General features: G+C 37.6%; 2 protein-coding genes across 6 annotated transcripts in view; one reads left to right on the plus strand and one right to left on the minus strand.

Annotated features, from left to right (window-relative positions):
* LOC18442267 (uncharacterized) lies at positions 1-23,586 on the plus strand. The gene is made up of 14 exons (XM_020672277.2): positions 1-40; positions 536-566; positions 657-689; positions 1,062-1,144; positions 1,566-1,724; positions 2,329-2,387; positions 11,080-11,186; positions 11,286-11,364; positions 16,403-16,487; positions 18,650-18,758; positions 18,922-19,010; positions 19,093-19,157; positions 19,273-19,351; positions 22,947-23,586. The coding sequence occupies exons 2-14, from the start codon at positions 539-541 to the stop codon at positions 23,190-23,192; spliced, it is 1,221 nt and encodes a 406-aa protein (XP_020527936.2). The 5' UTR covers positions 1-40; positions 536-538; the 3' UTR covers positions 23,193-23,586.
* The window catches only part of LOC18442268 (deneddylase), a 10,703-nt gene continuing 6,518 nt past the window's right edge, over positions 22,672-26,856 (minus strand). For all 5 annotated transcript variants that reach the window (XM_020672276.2, XM_088868327.1, XM_088868323.1 and 2 more), the window contains 3 exons: positions 23,799-23,919; positions 23,388-23,517; positions 22,672-22,962 (listed from right to left, as the gene is read on the minus strand). In XM_020672276.2, coding sequence (XP_020527935.2) covers positions 23,390-23,517; positions 23,799-23,919 — 249 coding nt within the window. In that variant the 3' untranslated portion in view covers positions 22,672-22,962; positions 23,388-23,389. The remainder of the gene's footprint in view (positions 22,963-23,387; positions 23,518-23,798; positions 23,920-26,856) is intronic.

Here is a 26,856-nt window from a genome sequence, read left to right on the forward strand (position 1 = left end):
TTGGGGGACGTGTTTGCGTGAGGTCGCTCTGTTGCTTTCGGTAAGCAGCTCTCTCTCTCTCTTGCGTTCAGTAAGCACCCTTCTCTCTCTGGTATGCTTCTCACATTTACTTGCAAATAGCTTGTCAGAGGCCACTTGACACGATTAGGAGGTTATTATGCATTGTATCATCTACTCATAGAAAACCACTTCATTCTGTAAAATAATTTATCCATCATAGATAACCATTCATTTTGGTGTTTGTCACAAAACCAGAAAGAAAGAAAGAAAGAGCGCAAACAAAATAAGTATTGTGGTTCTGGCTTTCTCTACAATGTTACTTTCTTTATATCTTCTCGAAATCCTTGTTGTTCTTATGTTTTATTAAATTAGGATCTGTTTTTACCTCACTTCTTCTACGTATAACTTGTCAAGAAGGTTGACTTCCCATTTTAATGTCATTCTTTTTCATAGCTTATATACATGTCTGTTATTTCTCAAATTGCTTAAATGTTTTTTTGTGTTTTATCTCATTTGCAACTGTGCTTTGATGCAGGAAATGATGCTTATAAGGATGATAAGGAGAGGTTGGAATCTTAGACCACTCCTCTTGATAACTTTGCTATTCTATCATATCTAGTCATAAATTAATATACCTTACTTTTTACCTCAAATAGGTAATTGTTGTCAACAAGAAACTGCTAATCAGGGTATTTATTTACTGGGCCATCATTTTTTTCATTTTTCAGAATAATTTATTCAAGCAATTACCCTTACTGCTAGTAGATCTATGAAGGTGCACTTAATTTTTTAACACACTAATGGAATATTTCAATTCACTACTCTATTCAAGCAATTATCCGATATGATGTCTGGATATTTCTATGAAATCTTGGTCTCCTCATCTATAATTGTGACTATAACTGGTGATTCTTCGTATACTTGTGGATGTGTTTTGACATTGAACCTTTTTATGACCTTTGGAATCACTTTCTGTATGAGTTTATTAGTTGTGGACCTTGTGGTGGATGATGGTCACATGTCACATTCTTTCACATATACACGAGTTCTGCATTTTGCAGGTCATCTTTTGTCTTTTTCAAGATCATGGGATTTGCTCTCAGAAAGCATTCAAGGATCTCTCAATTTCCATTTGCGTCCTCTGGTGAGCATCTGTTATCAGGTCATGCATTTATAAAAACTGTCTGAACGGACTTTTGTATTTAGTCATTGTGGCCATTCCTCTTTTATGAATATCTGCTCAATGCTATTGTCCTCTCTATTTGTGAAAGATCCAACTAGCTTAGTGTTGTTATCTATAATTCTATATTCCAATGACTCTCCTAAGCTAATAGATATGGACTGCTAACTGTGGACAATTTTATTGACCACCAGTAATAAATGCCTCTAGTCTTTGTGGTGTTCTTTAGGTAATAAATTTGCCACTTCTGTTTAATAATTCACATGTTGATTTTTAGTCTTTAAATGGCATCCTTTGGTAAAACATATAGTAGTATTTTGGCAGTATTTTCTACGAGATATCTGGGATGCTATCTTATTCAATTTGTTTGAATATGTCATTATAGGGAATTTCCGGAAGAGGTGTATATTTTTCCAAAGCCTACTTTTGTAATAACCAAGGATGGAACCCTTATCTCTTGACACAGGGTCCAGCCTTCAAGAGTGGCAAAGCAGAGCTCCAATATTCAGCTCAAAGATTTTCTATGCTGTTGGGGGTTTTAAAGGTTGTGAAAACAAAATGTGCTTTAGCTAGCCACTTACTCCTTATTTTTTGTGGTTCGTGTGCTAGATCATATTTGGTTGTTAACACCAAATATCATTTCAATTCATCCTACAGTTGTGTTTTTACTTAGTTTACTTGCTTTCTGCTCATTGACAATGCATGATGTTCTAGGAATACTTATACCATAGGCTCTAAAGGAAATAAAGCTTATATTATCAAGTTCCCATCACAAATGGTGTTGTCCTGTTTTTCTTTCGTCGCTTAATTTATCATATGATCAGGAAGTTAAATTGCGAAAAGATAGGTCACTTTGTGATTTCTTTAAAATTTTATGAATCATTTAGATTTTTCCATGCTAGTTGCTGTTCTTTTTTGGTTTAAACAAAAGAGCATTTCATTAATACCACCGTGGTGTTATATTATAGATACTATTTTTATCATTTGACATTACATGGACATTTGTGTCTATATGAACAACAACTACACACAGAGACATGTATATTTGGAATGCATAGGGAGTGGATCTTTTCTGAAAATGTTTTTTCTTTTGGCAAAGTTTTCTTAAAACTTTTTAGCTGAAATGATCTTATGTAGTTTTTCTGCAGAGACATCATTTTTCAACATCTGCAGCTGGCGCTGGTGATGAAATGAATGAAAAGGAAAAGTGAGTCTCTGACTTAATCTTTCCAATGTTGTGAATGGCTATAAATGAATTGAGATCATCTTTTTCTTACATGAAGAAACCATGGTTATGTAATCATAAAAAGCATCTTGTGGCTTTGTTAAAGGCCAGGTATTTGTGGACAAATTGGTACCCATTTATTATAACTATTATTTGAAGTGGTTGGAAAAAGATGGTCTTATCTCCCTGGATATTGACTGTTATACTTTTGCGATCTATTCTTCTTGATTTTGTCTTTAAAACCTTTACATACCCTATTAGCCAGTGATTCTGATTTACCATGCATTAGGAAACTCTACTCCTTTTCTTCTTTGTGATGGACATCTTAGGTTCTTTTCCATTTTGATGTGTTCATAGTTCATTCACATGTGTGCTGAACAAATTGCGTATTATATAGAACGAAATGATATGTAACCAATAACAATCACATTTATTTGAGAGGATAACAACATTGTGGACAGTCTTTCCAAGGAGGGGACCAGTCTAGAGGCCTGATGTTACTCTTAAATATGATATCCCCATTGTCTACTGATGTCTGTGCGTCCGTTTCTTTTGTTTAACTAGATTTTAGTCTTCTTATAGTTATTTAAATCATCACCTCTCTCAAAAAAAAAAATCACTTGAGGGTGCATGGTTGAAGTCAACCACCCCATTATGTTGAGAGGATTGAATCCCCAAGCCACCAGATTGAGCCTATTGGTACCCTTCTTAGCAAGGAGTCAATTAAGTTATTGGCTTCTCAACCAATAGGTAAGAAAGATATGCATATGCTGAACTTTTAAATTTTGGGATCTCTATCTGCATTGTTAGGGATCTTGGTCCCCATCTTAAAGATCAAGATAACAATCAAGTTGATGATTTCTTTATTTACACCTCACTGTTAATGCAGCTATACTTTTAATATAATTGAATTGCTTGTTGGCTATAAATAAAGAGGTCCCTGCTTTATATAGTATACGTAGTTTTAGACTATATAATTCTTTAAGGTTGGGAGCGAGATATCCAAAATGTTGGGATTGAGATCCCCAAAAGGTTAGGATCAAGATCCCTGTCATTTGTAGATTTCAATCCCCAAGTGTAAGGATCAAGATCGTCACAGGTTGGGATTGACATCCTTAACTTTGGGGATCTCGATCCCTGCTCCCAACTGTAGGAATTTTCTAGCCTTTCGTGAACCCCTGCTCCTGATTCTGATCCCGCCCTTGATCCTGTTCTTGATGCCAATGATTGTAGAATTGTGGGACTGAGTACATGTAAATGCCAGGAATAGAGGATGAATTATTCAGTCCTACAATTCTCAAGTGGGCTGAACTAGGCTCTAAAAGTTCTCTCAATGCATCCCTGCAAAAGAACACCTCAATCAGTGGGCATGGGGTTGTGATCAAGTTTCACTAAAGTGGAACTTGATAGAGCCCTCAGGTAGGAAGCACATTTTACTAAGTCATAGGGTTCAGAAAAATGTTGGGATGTAGCTTAGATTGGAGAATATATGTTCCTAGAGGTTATGTACATACTTTGAGGATGCCTTTTATCATTAGTTAGGGTCCTAGAATAGTTGGGTGGGACTGGGCATTTAGATGCAGTAACAAATCAGCTAGTAGGAAACCTGGTTTACATGGATGATGTTATGAGTTAAATCTTAAAAGATCTATTGTTGAAGTTTTTAAAGATTCTAGTGAATATTTTCAGATGGTAATGCATTACTTCTTTATAGGATCATTTAATTTTTTAAGAAAAAAAATGTTGTTGACATTTGCAAGAAAAGGGCCAGCCAACACTACGAAACTAATAGATGAGTAGTGAGAAAGGTTTTCAGATAAAAAGATCTTGTATATGATTTGATTCTTCAAACGAAAAGCCTAGTGTGATATTGATTAGAGCCAAAGCTACACGGGATACCTCGTGTTGTGACCGACAAAAGGAGGTTGGAGAAGTCGTGGAGAGGGGGAGGAGTTGTACCGGTGAATCTTACCAAGAAAAGGTTGGTTTTTCCATTTCTTCTACTTCAATTTCCAAAAGGAGGGAGAGTTTTTGTGTGAACATTGAGGGACCATTGAAGTTGGGCCTACATATTGGTATTTTTGGAGTTCTTTTAGCCATTGGGATGTCTGTGAATGGTGGCTCACCCTTGAAAACCTCCCCTTAGATTGAAAAGGTCATTTTTGGGTTTCACAATGTGGACTTTTAAACTCTGGGAAGTCGCAAGGAGAATGTCTGCTACTAGTATGTCAATAAAATGAATTGATGGTTTCTCATACGTTGTTCTGAGTTATGTTGCATATATGATATTGCTACAAATTGAACAATTCATAGGTTTTAAGTATTGTTTGGCATTATATTTAGTATTGTTGCATCACTATGTTTAAGCATAGTGTGAACAATTGTGTTTGCATATAACAGAGTTGTTGAGAAAGGAAACAAAGATGGGTAGATGACGTGAACTGTCCAAGTTGGAAGAATCATTACCAAATTTGAGAAAGACAAAGGCATTTTTTTTTTTTTTTTAATAATTAACCTTCTATAAAACTAAAAATTTACGTATGTGGTATTTTTTCTGAGGGTTGTCGAAAATCGGATGTGTGAAAAATGAAATTTGGAGAGAGAGAGAGAGCAACCCATTCTACAACTTTTAAAATTGGAGGGATTCTATTTATCTCACTTTATACAATCCTTTACAATTCAAAAATTATAACGCTGCTCCTGCACTTCAAAATTACAACCCTGCCCCTACAATGCTCCTGCAATTCGCTTTCTATTAGCCCCTCTCAAGTTGTATGCTTGTTTGAAACATGGACAGCTTGGCCTTAAGAAACCAATGTCTGATCTTCATCAATGCCTTAGTCAAGATATAAACAATCTAATTTTCGGTCCCAAGAAACTCAGCTTCAATTTCTTGGTCTTTTCTCTCAAACAAAATGTTGATCTATTTCTATAAGTTTTGTCATCCCATGATGCACTGGATTCAATGACATGTGTATTGCGCTTTGGTTGTCACAACATGATATTGACGTTGAGAAGTTTTGGTCAAGTGAAGTAAGATGGCAAATCGATACAATTTTCAATGTAACAACAGCCATTGATCTATATTTTGCTTTAGTACTTGAGCATACAGCAGTCCTTTCTTTCTAGTGCTTGAAGAGCTAAGATTCCTACCATGAAATACATAGTATCCAGTTATGGGCCTCCTTTTATCATGATCTCCTTCCGAATCTGCATTCGAATAAGCTAGTACAACTAGAGTATCTGTCTTTGATAACATACCTAAGGTGTATACCAGTCCCTCACTGGCCGTAACTTTTATTTAGCTAACTATTCATTTGGCTACCCCTCTTAGTTCATGCATAATGCAATACATGATTTACGGCAAATACAATATCTGGCCATGAGGTATTGCAAAAATCCAACAATGCTGCGATTTCGTCTTGAATTGCCATAAAGTTCACCCTCTTCTTCCTTTAGTTTCTGAGTTATAGGAATTAGGAGCAAAAATTGGAGCTTTACATTCTTTCATCCCAGTTCTATTAATACCAGGTCCAGTGCAAACTTTGGTATGTCACATCAATCAGTCTGCTCTTCTGTCCACTTCTACGCCCTGGAAATACTTTAATTCTCCAAAATCTTTCACCTGAAATTTCTGCTGGAGTAGACCTTTAACTTCTCTTTTGTGTTTCTCTGAATTTCTCATTATCACAATGTCATCAACACATATAAGTACTATTCTTGTTCCATATTTCCTAATGTTAATGAAAACTGACTATTCAATATGACTTCTTTGAAAACCACATAACGCGATCTCCTTTAACAATCCTTACAGCCATGTTGTGATGCTTGTTTCATTCCATATATTGCTTATTTCAACTTACACACCTTCAACTGTGGTTCTCCCTCACTATAACCAGGCAGCTGCTCCATGTATACTTCTTCCTTCAGGCCACAATGGAGAATACCATTCTGCACATCTACTTGATGTAATCGCCAACTATGTGTTAGGACAAGGGAAAGAAGGAGTCTAGTCTGACTGCAGGTCTAAAGGTCTTGTCATTGTCTAATCCATGCTTCTTCACATATCCTTCCGCTAAAAGACAAGCTTTGAACTTTTAATACTTCCATATGCTTTTTGCTTCATTTTAAATGCTCATTTGAAACCATCCACATTTTCAAGGATTGGTCTGTTCACTCTCTCCATGTATGGACACACATGAAGAGCCCATGTCTCCTAATTCATAGCTTTTATGCACCTATAATGTTTTCTTGCCTCTAAATAACTGGTAGGGTTGTATCTTTATCATAATCACGTAATGTTGAAGGGTGAATGCTTCATAACTAACCCATTTTTCAACTGGGTGTCTAATTCAATTATATCTTCTGACTGGGCTATCTTGCACTAGAGTTTGACATCTGCTTACCTGTTACACATTCTCTTGTTAACATGGGTTGTCTACCTTCATCACTGGACTTTACAATAGAATAGTATGGGCTGAGCGGCCAATGGAAAAGATTCGATCTGGATGACCAAGATTGGTGGACAAATTTTACACCACTTCTATTGTGCATATCCCTTTTTTTTCGAGTGTCAAGGTTGTTGGTGGTATAAGACCAATGGGTCAGAAAGGCAATCTTTTAAAAATTTTCTATTTTACACCACGAAAGGGCTTTTTGAGGACTTAATTTTGTCCCATTTTCTAAGACACGGGTGATAATAATAACTCAAGGAGATCAATCTAATGGGAAGCAAATGAACACTTTTATTTCACTTAATGGGGATCAAATCATGAGAGAGACATGTATCAAAATAGCCCTTCAAAGTTAGAGAGAGATACTACATAAAATAAGAAAGTTATGGTGAAACTACACCATGTGGTCCATAAGGGACCACACAAACTTTTCAACATTAAAAAAGGTGCTCAACGGACTATTTCTTATGCTCAAATATGATGAAATAAACCTCTTATCGGTTGTATATTCTCAGTAAAAATTCCAGAAAAATAAGATCAAGAAAATCAAGTTGAAACTACTCAAGATCATGGAGTAAGCAAGTTTGTCTAGACATACTATGTGTATGGACTACACTATTGCTTTGGGACTCTTCAAATATCAAGTTTTTATGACCAAAAATGAAGAAAGCCACTGTAAATTAAGAATTACAGCAAGTTTTGATAATGGAAATGAGGTAGGAATTAAAAATATTCGAAGAAAAATCAATACCTTAATGAAGCAATAGTATGGGCTTGATCACATAAATGAGGGACTACTACATGGAAGGGTTTCAAACGAAAGCTCAAGGAAGAAGATAGTCTCATGGGTGGCCACATTTTTGTTAAGGGGGCTCTCTCTCTCTTTGAAGTGAATACTCAAGTTAAGGTTAGAATTGATCTCATAAGTTACTTTTATACTTAGATCATCATTAAGATGGATTTGATCGTGATCCTTGATGCCTTAGATCAATGGCACATGAAAGGCTTTTATCCAAGCCACTCATCCATATCTTATCACCAAGATCAATGGATGAGCTTTTGACACCCTTCACTCCTTAAAACCTAGGTTTATAGTCATTTTACTTTGAAGCCATTAGCTCCATGTTTTATTTCTCATTAAGTCCAAATTCATGTTTACACTTATGCCCATGGTTTTTGAATAATTTGTGAGAGTCAATAAAATACAAGGACATGGACATAAAGATAATATGGGATATCCACACATATGAAAAAAATATCTTATGACACCACCAATAGGATTTTAACAACACTAAAGTTTCACATGGGTCAAGCCTATAAGGTGGTGCCACATAAGATATACCCACATGCTACAAAATCATGTGGATAATAATATGAATTAAATTAATTCTCAAAATCCCATGACTTCACACATGCCAAAAATGGCACATATGAGCAAAAACAAATGTGACTTGAATCAAATTTAAGTCAACAATATATAACACTTTAAATAACAAGATAACATGTGATAACATAATACCAACAAAAGAATTAATGACAAATAGGTCCCCACATGGATATGATGTCAACATGATGTCATCCACGAGAAGGGAGGTGGGGGTGCCTCGTGGCATCCATATGGCCACTTGTGATCCATGTGGCATCCTCATAGAATCTCCTTTTTTGGTATTTATTTCAAACAAATTTGAAAATCATATTTTTATTGTTTAAAAAAATCTGAAAAATTCTTCAAAAATCTAAAAAATTCTCTAAATGATTTCTAAACATTATTACACAATTTCTCATCAATATAAAAACTTTTTCTCATCAATTTTAGATTAATTTGGGTCAAAGGTAAATGAGATCTCTAGACTTATAACACTAGTCAGAGTCTTCCATTGGGCTAACCCGAATGACGTTCCACCAGTGTTTCAAGCCGACCCAATGGACCTATGCTCCACAGTCTATGGTAGGGACACATAATTGGTCACATCAAAGTCGCTGAGCCAGAGCTTCCCGTCACCTAGGGTTCAATGGATTACTGGTGTACCCCAGTAGGACATGTTCCTACTCAAATATAGGGAGCTCTTCTAACTCGGATAATACTATAGAGGAGTGGCTTCCCCATACGATTGTGGGTGCATATGCCATGGAACGGTCTCGTGTCAGGATACGAGCTCATGTCATATGAGCCGACCATTCCATACAGGGCGAATACTCTTTTAAGTACTCGGGTTCTATTATTCTCGATTGGATTCTCCAAGCCCTGGCTTATCGCATCAACTATGAGGCATTCTAATCAATATAGTCCTGACTGGGAGGTGACACTCACACCGTCTCGAGAGTTCACACTCTCAAAACGTATACTCTCAATGCCTCAAATACTCGGGGTATATGAATCTGGGACCCAACGCGCCAAGCACCCAGATTCAGTCTCTCTCTAACTCCCACTGAGCATAAGACTATTGGCTCTAAGGCCTTGAAGGGCCACATAGCCAATAAAGGTGAGTCCGAACTCTTAGCTGTTTGAACTCTTGTATATTGAGAAGAGAAGATTCATCTTGAAGCAATCTTTCACCACTCCTATACCTGCCCTAATTCTGCAAACTTCATTATCAGAAACATATCTCTGTAACAATGATTCCGTGTTCATGCTCTAATCAAACTTCAAAGTACCCAGAAGATTGTCAATAAGGTCCACGTTTAGATGCCACAATCTTTCTCCTTCTACTCCAAAATTGGACCCCAGATCATAAAGGAATGGAACCTTTGAGGGACTGGAGGACAGCAATACTAAAAATCTTGAAGCAATCCCATCCTCCTTCAAAAACTGCCAATATATTATTAGACACTTTACTATTTATGTCCTTGTCCTTCCAAGAATTCATACGAGTTGGGGAACTGGAAGCTTGTTTTCCATTGATGATGGTTTCTAATTGATGGTAGTCTTTAACAGTTAGCAACCCAAGCACCATTGCTTGTGTTTGTTGATGGACTTGCTACATAAGTCTCCCTAGATGGTCACCTCAAACAGCCAAACAAAGGAAACCCTGATCTAATTTGGTTCACTCCCTTGAGTTTTATTGGAAAAAAAAATACATATATATATATATATATATATATATATATAATTTGATAAAATATTGTATGAGCTAGCCTAATATAGCATTCATTTTTCTATAGTTTACTTTGTAGTTAATGTTTCAAAAGTAGCTACTGAGACTTGGAAATTTACTCCCACACCAGCAAAGAAGCCTAAGACATAATAACTTTTGACCAATGAAGCTCCATCCTTCATCGTATTGGTGGAGGTTTCTATGACTTTTGGCCTCTTAATGGAGTACTGCAATATGACAATACTTAAGCTTCCCAAAATATTATGTTCATTTAATTTTTCAAATAACCAAAAAAAAACTGTTCATTTTTTGTCATATTTTAACCAAAATAAGTATCATATCAAATCTCCCATGTGTTACGTTGTTTCATTCAGTGCATTGCAGTGGCAACCAGACTTAAATAGATTTTTGTGTTTGGTTTCAGAGAGATAAGATATATTATGCAAATACTTTTCTTATTTTATTGAGGATGAGATGTCACATTTAGAAAGTGGGTTGAGAGAAAATTGGGAAGAGAGTAGGATAATGGAATTTAAGGGCAGTCCGTTAGGCTGTTAAAGATGATTAACACTTTTAGGTACCTTTGGGCATGAAACTCCGCATCCAATCATGCCATTCACTAAAATATCTGAAAATAGAAATTTTCAGAAGTCCAAAAATGTTTTGCAATTGATTGTTGCTTTGGGATATGTAATGAGAGTCCCAAATCTATTTAAGTTTTCCGTAATGGAATAAAAATAAGATGAATTAAGCTAACAATATATAGTTGTTAGGGGGGTGGTCTTGCTGTATGTATAGGCTGTTACAAGCGAAGTGCCCTTTAGTTAAAATTGCACACTTGCACACCAGTGTTGTCATGCATTGAAAAAGTAAATAAGTGAACTATTTTGGTTCAAAAAATATGCATAATCATACTCTCTTGTAGATGGATCTCGATAAATCCAATGTTTAGTTCTATTTCTCATTTGTCTTTTCATTTTGTAGATCAAATACTGCATTTTTCTATTTCATTATATTATTCTATGTTATAATGACACTTCCTGTCAACTTAAGATTTGCTGTTTGTGTGTCGTTTTGTTCATGCACTAAAGGCATGCAATTGTTTGGCGGTTTTGTACATAAAAGAATCGTCGCGACTTTTGTGGAGAAAGAGGGTGAGGAGAAGCAAATGAAGGGCCCTATTGAAATCTCAATGTTGGAAGCTGCCCACGAAAATGATATAGAACTTAAAGGTAAATATGATTGATAAATTCGCGCCATTCATTCCTCTGAAAAATGGCATCCAAGACTCTGATTTTTTTCCTGGTGAATGTTGGTTTGATTGATGGTAGGAAGGAGTACGCAGAGATCAGAGGATGAGGATTCTCATGCTCCATCAGCTACTTTTGCTCCCATGAATTCTGATTGCAGGCACTCTTCTTGTTATGAATTTTTGTGCTTGCTTTCCATTGCAGGACTGGTTCTATTTAATGTAGAATACATCTCATTCGTGCTTAACACTAATTTATTTCAGATATTTTTGCAATTCGGTTCACTTACAAAATGCCTAAACAACATTTAATGTATGCAAATCAGCATTCGGTAAATACGTTGTGTAGGTGAATTTCTGTAGCAATTTTCGGAAAAAATTGCCAGGCTTCAGAGGTGGTTTTTGGCCAACTTCGCTGAGCAAAACTTGCTGAAGTGGTTTTGGCATTATAGGACTTATGCTGCCATTTAATTGCAATTTCAATACCAGATCCAGAAGTTATACCCTTTGGAAGTTGCAGTATTTTGTTTTAAGGGTAGAATAATCACCTACTTGCAAGGTTGTTTGTTCATGATTAGGAATTCCATTTTAGTCTCGATTCCTCTTTAATTTAGGGCAAAGGTATCATTTTGAGTCCAATTACAATAAAAAGTTCTATTTTGATTCAAAGTAGAATTAAGGGCATCTCTATAAAAGGGGCATGGCATAGGGTTTTGAATATAGAGTATGAAGGTGATTTTCTTCAGTTTCTGATTTTATCATAGAGCCAATGAAGCTTGACATGTAAGCTTCCCCTTCTATTTTGAACCAAATTGCAAGTTCTTTTTTTTTTTGGTTAATCTTCTCGATTTTTCATTCATACATACATTCGAATGATGTTCATAAGCTTAGTTTCCTTACACGCTCAATGTTACAAAGTCTCTGTTGCATTTCAAGGACCAAGAATTGAACAGCATTACATATGGCTAAATCTTTTTAATTCACAGTTTCATTTCTAAATGATTCCTACCAATCAATTGGATGAAAGAAATTTACAGTGAAATAATCATAAGCTTAACTTTGGCCCTCATAATCTGGACCCTAAGCCCCTTTGGTAGTTTCTCAGTCTCCTCGTTCTACCACAAACTTCTCTAGCCACCCACCTTCCCTCTTTCACCCTCATCCCCTGCAGCCCAAGTTTGGTCTTCCTTCGCCCCTCCCAAAATTCAGATCTTCATGTGGCTGGCCCTCTTCCAGAGGGTGCCCACTGTGGACCATCTTCAGAGAAGAGGCATCCTCCTCCCCAATAGATGCATGCTTTGCATTGCGGATGAGGAAAGCAATGCCCATCTTTTCCTCCACTGCCCTTTCGTCCACAAGGTCTGGGGAAAGATCCTTCTCCTCTTTAAATGCCAATGGGTCATACTGGCTACTGTAACTCAGCTCCTAAACTCTCTCCACCCATTCCCTGGCCTAAATCTGGCACTTTACTATGGAAAGGCCTTGGTGCAGCCACTATTTGGGCCTTGTGGATCGAGCGCAATGATAGGATCTTCCAGGGAGAACGCACCTCGGTGTTTGCTCTTTTCGCCAAGATCAAATCTTGGGTTGTTTTCTGGGCTACGAACCACAAGAACTTCAAAAGGTGTACTCCATTCTGCTTTCTTTCAAGATTGGGAAGCCATTCTTCTCTTTAGACACTATCCCTTATCTCGGGGTTCCCTTTGGAGACCTCCTGGGCCGGACAAATAGCGTTCAACTTCGATGGCTGCTTCCTGGGCAACCCTGGACCCTGGGGAATTGGGGCCTTTCTCAGGGACCACAGCAGGTCCACCCTCGTTTCCATATCTAAAAACATGGCCCACTCTGACTCAATGACAGCTGAAGCTTGGGCGTCACTTGAGGGGGTCAAGCTTCTCAACCCTCACAGGAATGCCTTGATCATCATTGAGGGAGACTCAAAGAATGTTATTGGTTGGGCGTCAAACTCTTCTCCCTATCCTTGGTCTCTGGCTTATAAATTTGATGAAATCGTGCACCTATGCAGGGATATACTCGTCTCATGGAGGCATATTTGGTGGGAATCAAATTAGGAAGCCATTACCCTCGATAAGGAGGCCACGTCATCACCACTGGACAACCCACCAAACCCTATTTTGGATGGCACATTTTTTATGGCCTCTTTTTAGACAGTGTTATGTAATAAACCAGGTAAGAATGGCCTATAGTTTGCTTGTAGAGCACACCCCTATTGGGAAGGTGCCTTTTTTGTATATAGAGCTTCTGCCCTGTGGATAGCCTATTTTTTGATACCTTGTACCTTTTTCTATTCGTACAATGTTAACATGCTCAAAAAAAACTTTGGCCAAGTTCAAAGAATATTTAATAACTTTTTGAGAAGAGCAATACTATGTGATGAGAAAAGCAATTTAACTACATCCCAAGTTCAAATCCTACTGTAAAACTACCAGAAAAAGAAACCTATTTGGATACTAAACATGACTTACATACTAAAAAGGAAAGACCATGATCACATATGCAATTTGCAAACACTGTCATAATGAGAGGAACAACCTTAGCTGTGTTTGGTCTCTTTCATTACGAGGAGCTGGGTGATATAACAGAGCATTCAAATGGGACTAATGGCCACATATTGGAATTGGCTTAATGCTTAACATTGCAAACATCTACATATGCATGCATTAGGAACATTGTCGTAGTTCACCCTACAGGCCAAATTGGCTAGCTCTCTTTTACCTTTTCAAGGGGAGCTCTTGCTCCTGGTACTTGCAGTAATTGTTAGAGCAAATTTTTGTGAATTTCAGCAATCTACATGTCTCATTCAGACAATCATGGCGCGAGGCGTATTCATTTGCTCTGCCTTAGCAAAGTAGGGGGCTTCTAGCAACAACTTTTTAAATAACATGCCTTCTCTAACCAGGACATTTTTTCTACCTTTTAGCATATAAATTTTGGCTTTTTGCCCTGTCAAAGTATTCATAGTGCAAGGTGAATTCGGCTGGTGATGCCTTAGCGAAGGAAGGAGCTGCCAGCAACAACCTCGTAACTAGGGTCGGTTCTGGCAAAATGTTTGGGCTCAGCCCACGCCCATAATATTTCTCCCTGGCTATGCCGAAGCCCAGCCGAGAAAAACCAGAGAAAACCTTGGCCCAACTTGCCCAATGAAAGAGGTTTGACTTCCTTTTTTAAGTCGAAACTTCATAGAGGTTAATTAATTGCGATATTTGTCTCTTGCTTGAAGAAACAACATTGTTTCTTTTAAGATAGCATTTCCTTTTTATTTGTTTTTGGGTATACCACTGTTGAGAGTGGATCACCTAAGAAGCTAGTTTGAAAATATTAATTTTCTTGTATGGGACTTGTTGTGGGGAACAACTTCTTCAGTTTCTTATTTTGGAAGCTGTTCTGGGTGCTAGGTTGATTCAAATTAGGTGTATTATCTAAGGTGCTAGTTCAATGGATATTTCTAGATCTAACATCCGGTCACCCCACTCTCCCGGCAGTCATCAAACTTGCTTGTGATGGTTGTTCTTTAGGCAATCCAGATTGGGGTCATCTTTAGAGGCTCTGTGCCGGATTATAAACTCTCTTACTTAGGCTTCCTTGGGATCACAGATTCCGTAAAGGTAGAGGTAATGGCTCTGTTTGAGGCTCTTAAACTGTTTGATTACAGTTGGGGCCACTCCCTTTAGGTGGAAGGGAGGCCCTTGTTCCTGGTACTTGAAACAATTGTTAGACCAAATTTTTGTGAATTTCAGCAACTTACAAGTCTCAAACAACATTCATGGTACAAGGTATCTTTGTTTGCGTACTCATCACGTCTTAGTAATTAACAGGCCTTCTCTAACCAGGACAATTTTTCTACCTTCTATTATCCAAAATTTATTTTTGGCCTTGTCAAGACATCCATAGTGTGAGGGAAATTCTGTTGCTGATGCCTTAGCAAGGTAAGGGGCTGCCAGCATTAATTTGGTAATTAGGGTTGTTAATAGGCTAGGCCTGACCCAACCTAAGCCCATCCCCAAATTTTCAGGCTTGGCCCGGGCCTGTACTTTTCTGGGGCAAGGCCAGAGACCAGCCCAAAAAACCCTACGAAGTTTGGGGCTTCCAACAACAATTTGATAATTAGGGCTGGGCCTGTCCCAACCTGAGCCAAGCCCAAAATGTTCAGACTTGGCCCAGGCCTGTTGTACTTTTCTAGGGCTAGAACCGAGCACGGCCCAAAAAATCCTATTTAGTTTGGGCTTGGCTTGGCCTGACAGAAGGGTGGGATTAGGTATTTGGGTTTGAGTTTTTTTTTTTTTTTTTGTTGAACTTTAAAATTCATATGGGTTAATTAATTTGGTTTTTTTAGGTGTAAATTCAGTTTTTTTAATTTCAATTCAAATTGGCTATGCTAATTGTACTTCTTTGAATTGTTTTGTTAACCTTACATTTAGTTTATTAATTTTAAATTTTAAAGTAATGAAATTTAATAAGAAAGAAAATGGGGCTATATATATATATATATATATATATATATATATATATCATCATCATCATCATCAGTGCCTTTTCCCAACTATTTGGGTTGGCTATACTAATCTCAGTGCGCCATTATGCTCTATCAAGGACCATACCCTCAGTGAGGCCATAAGTCCCCATATCTTTTCTCACTACTTCCAACCATGTCCTTTTGGACCTACTCCATACCCTTTTTGAGCTTTCCACTTGAATTAACTCGCAACTTGTAATGTACTAGGTCTCCGCTGCTCAAGGGCAGCCCACCTAAGTCTACTTTCTCTCATCTTATCGCCTATTGGAGCTATATATATATATATATATAATCTAGCCGAACAGCCAGGCCTGCCCGGCCTGTTAAGAGCCCTATTTGACATGCCTTTGCCAACCAAGACATTTGTACTTTCTTCTATTGTACAAATTTTGGTTTTTGGCCCTGTCATGTGTGGCCATAGATTCTACTATGCAATTTTGTGAATCTAATTTTTCTTAAAACAAAAGTCAATTATTCTGTAAATTTTGATTTTCTTTTGTGCCTTACCATTTAATGTTGCTATGAAGCTTCCAAACTTGATTTACTAATCACATGCACTTTTCCTTTGATAAAATAATTTCAATGCTTGTATATTGGGACTTTAACTCTGATTATATATTTTATATTGAAATCCAAGGGCCTTGATATTGTACATTCCATGCCAGTGTGACGGATACAATAGCCATAGAGTGCAAGATGGTTGGTGTCAGCTCCCATGGAACAAGAAGTGCACTTGCAAGGGTGACACTGGTGCTCACCTTTGCTCATTACTGCTACATGGCATTAGTTTTGTTCAATCAAATTTGTTTATTTTTTCATTTATTATCAAAACTGCGTGATGATTTTGCTTGTCGAATATGGACAATGGTATCTTAATCTTTCGTCTGGATCTTGCATTAGACAGTGATGTTCTTTCGAGTATTTTTTGTCTGGATATTCCTCATCAAGTTGTATGAACCTTCTTTGCCGATCTCATGTAAAAGTTAGGACACAAATGCACATGCATAATTTACACATTTTGCATCCCATAAATTGGAACATGTCTAGTTTGTCATAATTTTTGTTTCATAAAAGCCATGTCTATATCTATGGTAGAACTGTTGTAGAGACAAAGCATGAAGGTTCTGTTGATCATCAATGGCGTTGCACCTCAGCATATAATTTTGTAACTTCAAGTTTTAATTAGTGATTTTTTCTAATATTGTGCATTGTAGATTCGTTTCAGATTTGGGGGCAGGTAAAACAGGCAGTAATTTACAAACTACTTTATACGTAACTGGAGCTCTTGGGGATCTCGTTTTTGCTATAATAAATCATAGTTGTGACTCCGCCCTCAAAATCTGGTTCAGTTTACACTTTCTGAGATAAAGAACAGGGCTTGTATGGAGAGTAGTGGTGCTGATTGGCACTGTGGAAGAGGAGTGTGGATCGGGTAATTGGTGCCCTCGCTTCAAATGAGGAATGTAAGGAATTCATAGTAATAGCTTGCTGATAAGTGATTTCATCCCGAACTTGTTTGAGGTTTCTTTGCTTATGCTTGGTTTGGTGGAAGGTCTCACCAGCAATTGGTTCTGTGCAACATTGCATGAAGGAGATCACATTACTCTAGAAGATAGATCCCCTGACTATCTTTAGGATCCAAGAAACAATGGGATTGCACAAGTTCCTTCAGGCGTCATCACAGAGAATCAGTGACCTGTCTGACCTTTCACCAAATTTGAGACCTAGTGCTTTGGAGATGTGATGTGGGCACTTAGCCCAAAAATTTGTCTGGTTTTTGGAGTAGAGGACTCAATTCATGAATGGAAGCTGTTAGATTGTAGTCCCAGTTCTAGCTAGAGATTGAATGCCTTATGCGACAAACTGGTACGGGTTTTGTAAAGCTCTTAATTAGAGAATAGATCAAACATTTGCAGAAACCTCAAGGGGAGAGTTTGTGGGCATTTGTAATTCCATCCAGGCAAAAGCAAGAAGCATGTTGGTGGCCTAAAAGTCACTCTGTTTTTTCTCCGGCTCTGAATTGTTGAAATGATGCTCGAGTTCATTAGAGTGGGCCCTTTTAGAGAAATGGATCATTGGCATGTGCATGCCTGCTCACCTATGTGTCTGTGTGCATGTGTGTCAAGACTTTAGAGTTATAAGTCATATTACACTAGTAGGTAAACATGTCATATACTTCTGTAGCCAAGACACACATTCAGCTGCCATTAACGACGATCAGATTCTGAAGTCAATATGTACTCTAGCACTTCAAGAATCAAGAAAAATGCAGTTGCCAAACCTTACAAGGCTAAAAAGGAATTTGATTTTTTCCCCCCTATTATTATTGCTGAAAGGGATTTTCTTGATTGAGTGGATAGCTTGTTGACTGTGGGAATAATGCCAAAAAAGTGGGAAAACACATTGATCACTCCCTTCTTTACTGTTTAATTTATTTGGAAAATCTAGTAGTTTTGACAAAGAGTTCCTTATCACGGTCATATGTTGTTGGAACTGAATATTAAGACTTGTTCTTTTTGTCCTTCTTTCAAATGGTTCTTCTATGTGCCTGATTGCTGCCCATGCCCCTGCCTATACTTACCCCTTCTGGAGCTTTGAACAGTTACAGGAAAGGGAACTGAAAGCTACCTGCCCTATCTATGGGAGAACATATTAAGTGCTCCACACTTTTGATAGTCGAAGATCCCTGTAGAGCACAAGTGTCTAGTTTTGTTGCAAACTTCTTCCATTCAGTCTGGAAATTTGAACTGGTGTTTTGCATTGCCTATTTTTCTGATTTGACAAGCTAGCTGGGGTGTGATTAAACTTTCTTTCACGAAAGGGTCCTTTTTGGTTGGTGTGCAATTTTTTACAAGAAGTATGCTATAGGGGCATTTTATTTGTTTCTATTAACATTTTTTTTTCAATAATAGGTAAACACTTGGGGGAACGTCATATATGATGAATTTGTCAGGCCAGTAGAGCCTGTTGTTGACTTCCGATCTGAAATGAGTGGAATTCGACCCCATAACTTGATGGAAGGTTAGTAGTTGATTTCTAATATAGTTCTTGATGGTTTGGTGCCTCTCTCATCGAAGTTTTAAGTTGTCTAGTCTTGACTAAAGCAATATCACTATTGATGGTGTTGAACTAGAAGGTTTCCTTTTGAATTAATGGTTATCTTTGTCAATGGCTATATCTGCAGCGCAGGACTTCTCGACGGTTCAAAACCATGTCTCAGATTTAATGAAGGGAAGGATTATTGTTGGTCATTCTTTGTGGCTCGATCTTAAGGTACAAAAAGTTTTTTCTTATTCATTGTTATTGAGCAGATATACTTCAGCATTTCACCAGGTTATTATTCTATATATTACAGACACTGCTGCTGAATCATCCTAGAAAGGACAGAAGGGATACATCTGAATACATGCCTTTCAAAAGGTATCTTAGTCTACTACCCTCTTGATGCAAAAAGGTGTTAAAAGCTGTACATTCTCATTCTTCTGTTGTAACAACTGATGCTACTTTCTTCGTTATTCAAAATTACTTTAATCAGGGATGGAAAGCCAACTGCTTTACGCAATCTTGCATACCTCTATCTCGGTGTTAAAATCCAAGAAGGCACGCATTGCCCAGTAAGCCTTTTCTCAAGATTGCATTTAGTTCTGTAGGGCCAAGATGTTGCTGTAAATCAGTTACTATCTCTCTCTCTCTCTCTCTCTCTCTCTCTCTCTCATGTAAATTTGTCTTGCCTTTTTTGCATCTAGGTTGCAACTTATGAATGAGACCCTTATTGAAAGTTTCACAATGACCAAAATCCACCAAATTATTTTGGAAGCAAATGCTATCATCTAGAACTGACGCTTTGAATACCTCACTCTTTCAAATTTCCCCATAAAAATATTCAAATGAATTCGACATCTTGCTTACCGAAAAAAAGAATTCGAATGAAACTTTAAGATGTATGTGTGGTAGAAACTGTAGTGTGTAATTCTAATGAATGCATCATGGCCTTAGATTTGTTCAATAGCTGATAATTTTGTCTTCCGTACACGTTTGTAAGTCGCTCAATTTTGGTCAACTTATATTCCTAAGGAAAGGGTACAACAAAAAATTTCCCCCTTTCCAAGCGCTATGATTTACCACCAAACAACACGGTGGGCCGACATTCTGATCCTGTTGCCATCTCATGCGCAGTCACCAATTGATGTTCGCTCCCCCCTGCAACTCTGAGATAAACTAGTGCTAAGGGGAAAAAAGAAAGATTAGATAGAATGATGGTAAACATGACATGCATTTTCTGTGACATAGCTTGTGCAAAAAAAAAGGTGCATTCTCCTGTTTTGGGAGGGCTGCCAGACGGGCTAGTTTGGCCTGTGGATCTGGGCTTCATGCCCGGGGGCAGGCACGCTTGGGAAAGTAGGCCTGATTTAGTTTTGGGTTGAGCTGGACCACCTTTGGCTTGGGCCGAGCCGAGGCCAAAATTGTGGTCCTTACTCCTAATATATGGTATAGTTTATAGTCCATAATTAGATTACAATTGCTTAAAGAAACTTTCATATTAAACATAGACATCTACAATTCCTATAATATATGCCTTGTATAGCCTTTAAAGGTTATAGTTTATGGATTTTGATGCATTGTTTAGTCCTGAGTTATTTTTGGGAATTCAATGGGGAAGACGGGCCTTACCGTTTTTTTAATAGATTAGGGAGTTATATTTCAAGGTGCTAATTGGCGGTGTCAACAGTAGGAATGGATACCACGATGTGGTAATTGGTTGTGGGGATGCTACCACCTCGACTCCAGCCCCTTCCTAAAAGTGGTAAGTCAATGGAGAATGGATATCACGATGTGGTAATTGGGTGTGGGGATGCTACACCGCGACCCCAACCCCTTTCCTAAAAGTAGCAAGTGAATGGGGATTTGGGCCCCTACCCAAAGCTCTCTCTCAAATGCCAAAACACTAATTGGTTGGAATTAACTATTATTTTGGACACTTAGAAGTTTCGAGAGTTATGGCGAGATAACAAAAATGAGGTGGGAGTTTCAGCCTTTACCCATCAAGGATCATATCCTCAGTGACCCATATTTTTTCACTATTTTCAACCATTTCTTTTTCGGCATATCTCTTATTTTTTTTTTAACCTTCCATTGAAACCAACTTGCATCTCTTAATATGTGCTATATTGGGTTTGTGGTACACATCGTCAACCCACCTAAGTCTAAATTTTTTCATCTCATCGCTTATTGGAGCTACACTTAAGTTTTTTTACATGTATGTATTCATGATAAATTTTATGCCTTTTTGTCTTGCCATTCATCCTCAACTACACATCTTATGGGTATATTGTTTCTTAACCGTCTAACATTTTGCCTTATAAAACAAAACGAGTCTTACATTTGTCCTATAAAACTCATCTTTTAGCTTCATTGATATGCAACGATCACACAAAACTCTTGTTGCACATCTCCACTTCGCCCACCCAGCTCCAATTCTATGTGTGGCAACTTCCTCACTCTCTTCATTTTTTTAGATTATTGACCCAAGATATTAAAAATGCATTAAAAAATATTTTATTAAAACATATTATTGAAGTAAAATGTACATCAAAAAAATACATAAATATACCATTAGTAAAGTGCACCCCAAAAATCTAGAATAGGGTGTTCTAACGATCAATATGATTAATTGAAAAAAAAAAAAATTTCAGTTTTGAAATTAATGCATCTTGTAACAAGTTATCTAAACTGTCTGTTTCAAGATTTTCAAGTGCTTAGTCTATATCATTTTTAAAATTTTATAACTAAGGATGAAAATAGACTAAGCAATCATAAGCTTTCCGACACCAGAATTTCATCCACAAGTAAAATTTAGAGGTGCCTTGTACTTCTATAGCAAAAGGAGGATGCCTTATATAAACCTTGCCCACACATACACACAATGTTTGGGTTTATTTCTTGTTTTTTTTGCTTAAGAGTTAACCTAGGTTTACTTTTTGTTAACGGTGGATGTTGCTTATGTAGGTTTTGGAAATCTAATGCCACTTGAATTAAATTGAAAGGGAAATATCTTCGTATCTTTTATTTTTTATTTTCATATTTCAATACACCAAAAGATTCAAAATATATCTCCTAACCCTTTTACTAACTTTACTTACTTTTAACTATTTTTTTAACCCTAACAAATATAAAAAAAAAACATGCTCATTCTAAATCATTCATCTCTTTATGTGATATATTTTCCTCAAATTTCTCTAACAGGGAGAGATAAAGTGAAGTATATGAGAGAGAGTGGAAAAATAAATAGATAGTCGGGGAAAATTCACATGAAGAGAGAACATAGTGTTTAAAAATGATATCTTTTTCATATTTGTTTGAGGTAAAAAAATAAGTTCAAAAAAAAATAAAATTAGCTTAGAGGGTTAAAAGATATAAAACTTAAAATTTTTATCACCAATATATGTTTTGAAATATTTAATCTATTGAGATATAAAACTTCAAAATGAGAAGTATAGAGATATTTTTCCTAAATTGAATTGAGTGGTCTTTGTCTCTTTTCTCTTTATTTGGGTCACTAGCAAATTTGATGCTTGGTTGAATCATACTGCACTATTTTCTCTATATTTTTCTCTACAACCCAATACCCCCTAAATAAAGGCATGTGGATCCCCATTATCCCTTCCCTATGCAATTGAACAATGTTCACTTGCTCTAGGTCAATATTTTTGTCTGTAAACCCAATACCCCCTAAATAAAGGCATGTGTCCAGCTTTCAAACTCAAACGTTTTACACTTGCTCTAGATTCCGAATGTCATTGAATCAAAAGCCAGTAAAATCCTATGAATTGCGCTAGGCTTTTTACTCATGGGGCAATGTCTTGGTTTGGATGCATATCATCTTATTGACTGAGATTAAGTAAACCTAAAAAAATATGTGACTAAGCATAGCTTCTTTGCTGGGGTAATGTCTTGCTTTGATTTTGAGTGCCTGTAGCTCGAGATTACATGAAATTAAGAATGATTTGATTAAGAATACATGATATCTGTGCCAGGCAGGGCACCAACCTCAACAAAAGCATTCGAGCCAGGCCTGGAACTAGCCTGAAAATTATACAGCAGTGCCAAGCCCAAAAAAGTTTCGGGCTGGGCCTGGTCCAACCTGTTGGTAGCTCTAATTCTCCATGACCAGCAAAGGGGAGAGAAACCTGATGATGATTGTGGTTGCAGGTTGAAGATGCCCGAGCTGCCATGGCAATTTACCAGAAACATAAGAAGGAATGGGAAATAAGTATCAAACAACAGATTGGATCAACAAAGAAGATCAAGGAAAAGAAACAAAGTAAACCAGCGGACAACAAAGCCTTGAAGCCTGATCATGCTGCCACTCTATCTGAACTCATGAGATCAAAGAAGAAGAACAAGATGAAGAAGAAGCAGCAGCAAACCAATGGACAACAAAGCCTTGAAGCCTGATCATATCACCACCGTATCTGAAGCTCAGATGAGATCAAAGGACTAAAAAGACAACGAAGCAAACCAATGGACAACAAAGCCTTGGACCCTTGACCATGTTACAACTATATCTGAAACTTGAAAAAAATAGATTGGCATATTTATGCAATATTTAATCATCAAGATCTCAAAATAGTTGGGTCTTGGTTATATCACCATTATGATAATGTGTGGGTCTGAACAGGCCTTGCTAGTGCAAACTGAAAATCAGGATCCACTGATATCAACAGCTCCAGTAGGATGAACCTCTCTGGGCGCTGAATCTTGAGACGGGGTTCCCAGAAGCCTGGTACATGCAAAGAGATGTTTATGTGGACTGTCATCAATTAGCAATGCAAAGCTTATCATAATCCAATGACGTGTGTTTATATAGTAGTAAAAGGGGAATCCAAATATTAGTTATTAACCATGGTGGGACTGCCCACGATGTTCACCCAGGTACAGTTAATCTCCACCATTTGTCATTGGGAGTGAACAGTGGGTGCCCCTTTGGATTATCCGGTACCAATGGAGTATGGTGTATGTTCCCATTAAAGAATGATCAGGTATAATGACATCTGCGAATACCTGGTGAGAGTTTACGCTCCCCATAGAGAGACTTGGCCAAAGGATTGCTAGCCCAGTGATTGACGGCGAGGCGATTTGTTGGCTGGAAACCTACCACTTTGCCTTCTCTTGATAGCATTACCTGCAGTTTAAACGCAGTTCTGTTTCATGTCAAGATAAGTAATCTTCATAACCTGGAAATGATGAATATTTTGATAAATCCACGACCAATGAGATCCAATGAACAACATTAATTGAGGAAAAAAATGAAGCATTGAGCACTAGATTAAGACAATCCAGAAAGTGGAGAAGACTAGTATTTAAGGCATGTAGAGAGCAAAAACGTAAATTTTTAATGGACCCTGAAGAACCAAAGAAATTAACATTATGGAATTTTATTATTATTATTATTTTTGGGTAAACGGAGGTCCACATGCTTCAATTTGACAGCGTTCTTTAAACAATTTTTATGTGATATAAGATTGTAGCAAGCACTGCATTACGGTTAATACCAAAGAAGGCCCATAATTTTCTTGAAGTTATTGAAGTAGTGTTTTAGACCAAAAAGTATGTACAAGACTGTAGATGGATTAGATGCAAAAAATGATTTGCGGCTGCCAGTGAAAGATGAATTCTTTACAAAAATGGGAGCTTTTGGGGGGTAAGAGAGAGAGAGTAACTGGTTCATAAGGTGGGGAGTTGGGATTCTGGATTATGGAAAGGGCCCCAGCCTGTACACCATTCTTGGTGAGGGAGTTAGCAACTGCATTAGCCTCTCTTTTGGGGTATGGGTGAAGGAGACCTGAATGAATGACCCTCGACAAAAGAATCACAAAACAAAATAGATGCCCCAATAATGTTCTACTCACTCGCACAATAACATTTGAGTGTCCCTCAACTAGAACTAGCAAGCCTTTCAACCTGCAAGGAGAGCCTGAATCTTAGCCACATTGAGTCAACTCCAACGGGTCCCAAGTAAGTAAGAATGGAATTGCCAAGGTAGATGTTCCAGGGTTGCTTAATGAGCATCCATCAAAGTTTATGGTCCGACCATTAAGCTCGGGTGGAGTCCAGATCTCCATTGGCTAGCAAGGTCTGAAGATGAGTGCCCAAAAACCTCAACGAGGGACAAGCCTATGAGAAGATCACAGCCGTGGTTCGATCGTTACGATTTGTTTGTAATGTTTCAACAAGATGGAGCATAGAATAGCAACTATCGTGAGTCTGCCATAGGTTGAAGCCTAAGAAAGGATTTGTACACGGTATTCGTAGTAGGTGGGATGACACAGGACAGGCTGAAGTGGTCCAAGAAGAAGTGCCATATATGTACAACAACCTTACAGTGGCTGAAGAGTTGGCTGAGTGATACCTCCTCTTCTTTGCACATGGATCGGCGATACGGAAGTGGGGTTCCCTCCTTGCATGTGGTCTATAGTTAAAGTGCTTTACCTAGAATCTCAAGCCAACTGAAAGCCTGCACCATGGGCGGGCAAGGATGATCCACACCTTTATAGCAGTAGCTGAGGCTCTGTTTGAGGGGGATAGGACTTTATTGAAGAGGAAACTAAAAACTTACCAGCAGGAGTGAGACCGAACTACTGTCTCTACCACAAGGTATAAACCAAGAAGATCCCCATCACAATGAGGAGATCTCCCTGCCCCTTTCATAAGTTTTCTCGAGAAACTAGGGACTGCCTGGTATTTCATAGGTGTAGGAGATTGTGGCTTCTTCGTTAATCGAGATAGAGAAAAGGCTTGGGAAAGGGGGATTCAAAGGTAATTTTACTGGTCTCTCCAAAATCTAATACAATCTCCTACTTTGGCAAAGAAACGAATGCATGGGGAGAAATGCATTACCTTGTTGAATGTTTTCCAAGCTCCTGATGTCTTCACAGCATGGGTGCACTTGAACAGACACCCAGATGGATGACTGGCAAGATAAGGGATAGAATTCAAAATGAATACATTCAAGAGAATTTAGGTGTGGCACCAATAAGCAAGAAAGATGAGATAAAGGAGACTTTGGTGGGCTGGCTAATGCATGGCGCAAACCCAGTACAACACCTATTAGGAGGTACGAGTTAGTTCACGTGGAAGGCTCAAGGGCAAAGCTTAGGCCAAAAAAGACATAATTGAAAGTTGCGAGAAAATATATTAGGACTTATGGTCTCACTGAGGGTATGGCCCTTAATAGAGCAGAATGGCTAACCAGGATTCATGTGCCCGACCCCAATTAGTTAGGAAAAGGCTTTGAAGGTGATGATTTTGGTGATATCTACCCGAAATTCTGAATAGTTCGATCAGAGAAGGTTCATAACATAGTTATTGAGATCTCCCAACATAGATGCCGATCCTACTCTAGGATCTAGCTTTGGTGCTCTAGGATAAGGATCTGCATGAGATCTCAATTCTTAAATTTTGGGACCTCGATCCCCACATTTTATGCATCGCTCCTAGTTGCTCAAAGGGGTAACAAGAGGCTAAGAAGATGATTTATTTGGATAGTAATTGTAGTCATACTCTCTTTCTCTAATGCTTTCCTAGGTTGTAAAGTATAGAAACTGTAAATGAAGCTGCTTGATATGCTTTTGGAAGTTGTAAAGTGTTAAAATTGTAAATAAAGCAGATTTTATCAATAAAAAAATCAGCTCCCTTATATTGTTATTAGTTGTCAGGATGTTCCTCATCATAATAAATGTTACTGTATTTTGTACATTAGACTACACATAAAATGAATTAAAAATATTATTTATTAATTAAATAGAATTTATATAATAATTAAGAAATTTTTATTGCCCATTTTTGTGCCCATTTGTTACTGTATTTGTGGGATTATTGGAAGTTCTAATTGTTATCAAAATTTCTATAATTAAAATTATTATTATAAATTGAATAGTTGTATGGAATGCACTTCCAACTTGGGGAGCTTCTAGCATGTGATGATTCACCACTCCTGCTTTCAACAACTATTTTCCACAGCTTAAGCAATCTGTTAGCAACTGCGACAAAAATCAACTTGTTTACAAAAAAGGAAAACTAAAAACTTCATCACAAGCACCAAATCTGACGTTGTTTTACT

This window comes from Amborella trichopoda, chromosome 1 (assembly GCF_054954075.1).
Source record: "Amborella trichopoda isolate Santa Cruz 75 chromosome 1, AtrichopodaSantaCruz75HAP2 v2.0, whole genome shotgun sequence".
In the NCBI taxonomy this organism is placed as follows: Eukaryota; Viridiplantae; Streptophyta; class Magnoliopsida; order Amborellales; family Amborellaceae; genus Amborella; species Amborella trichopoda.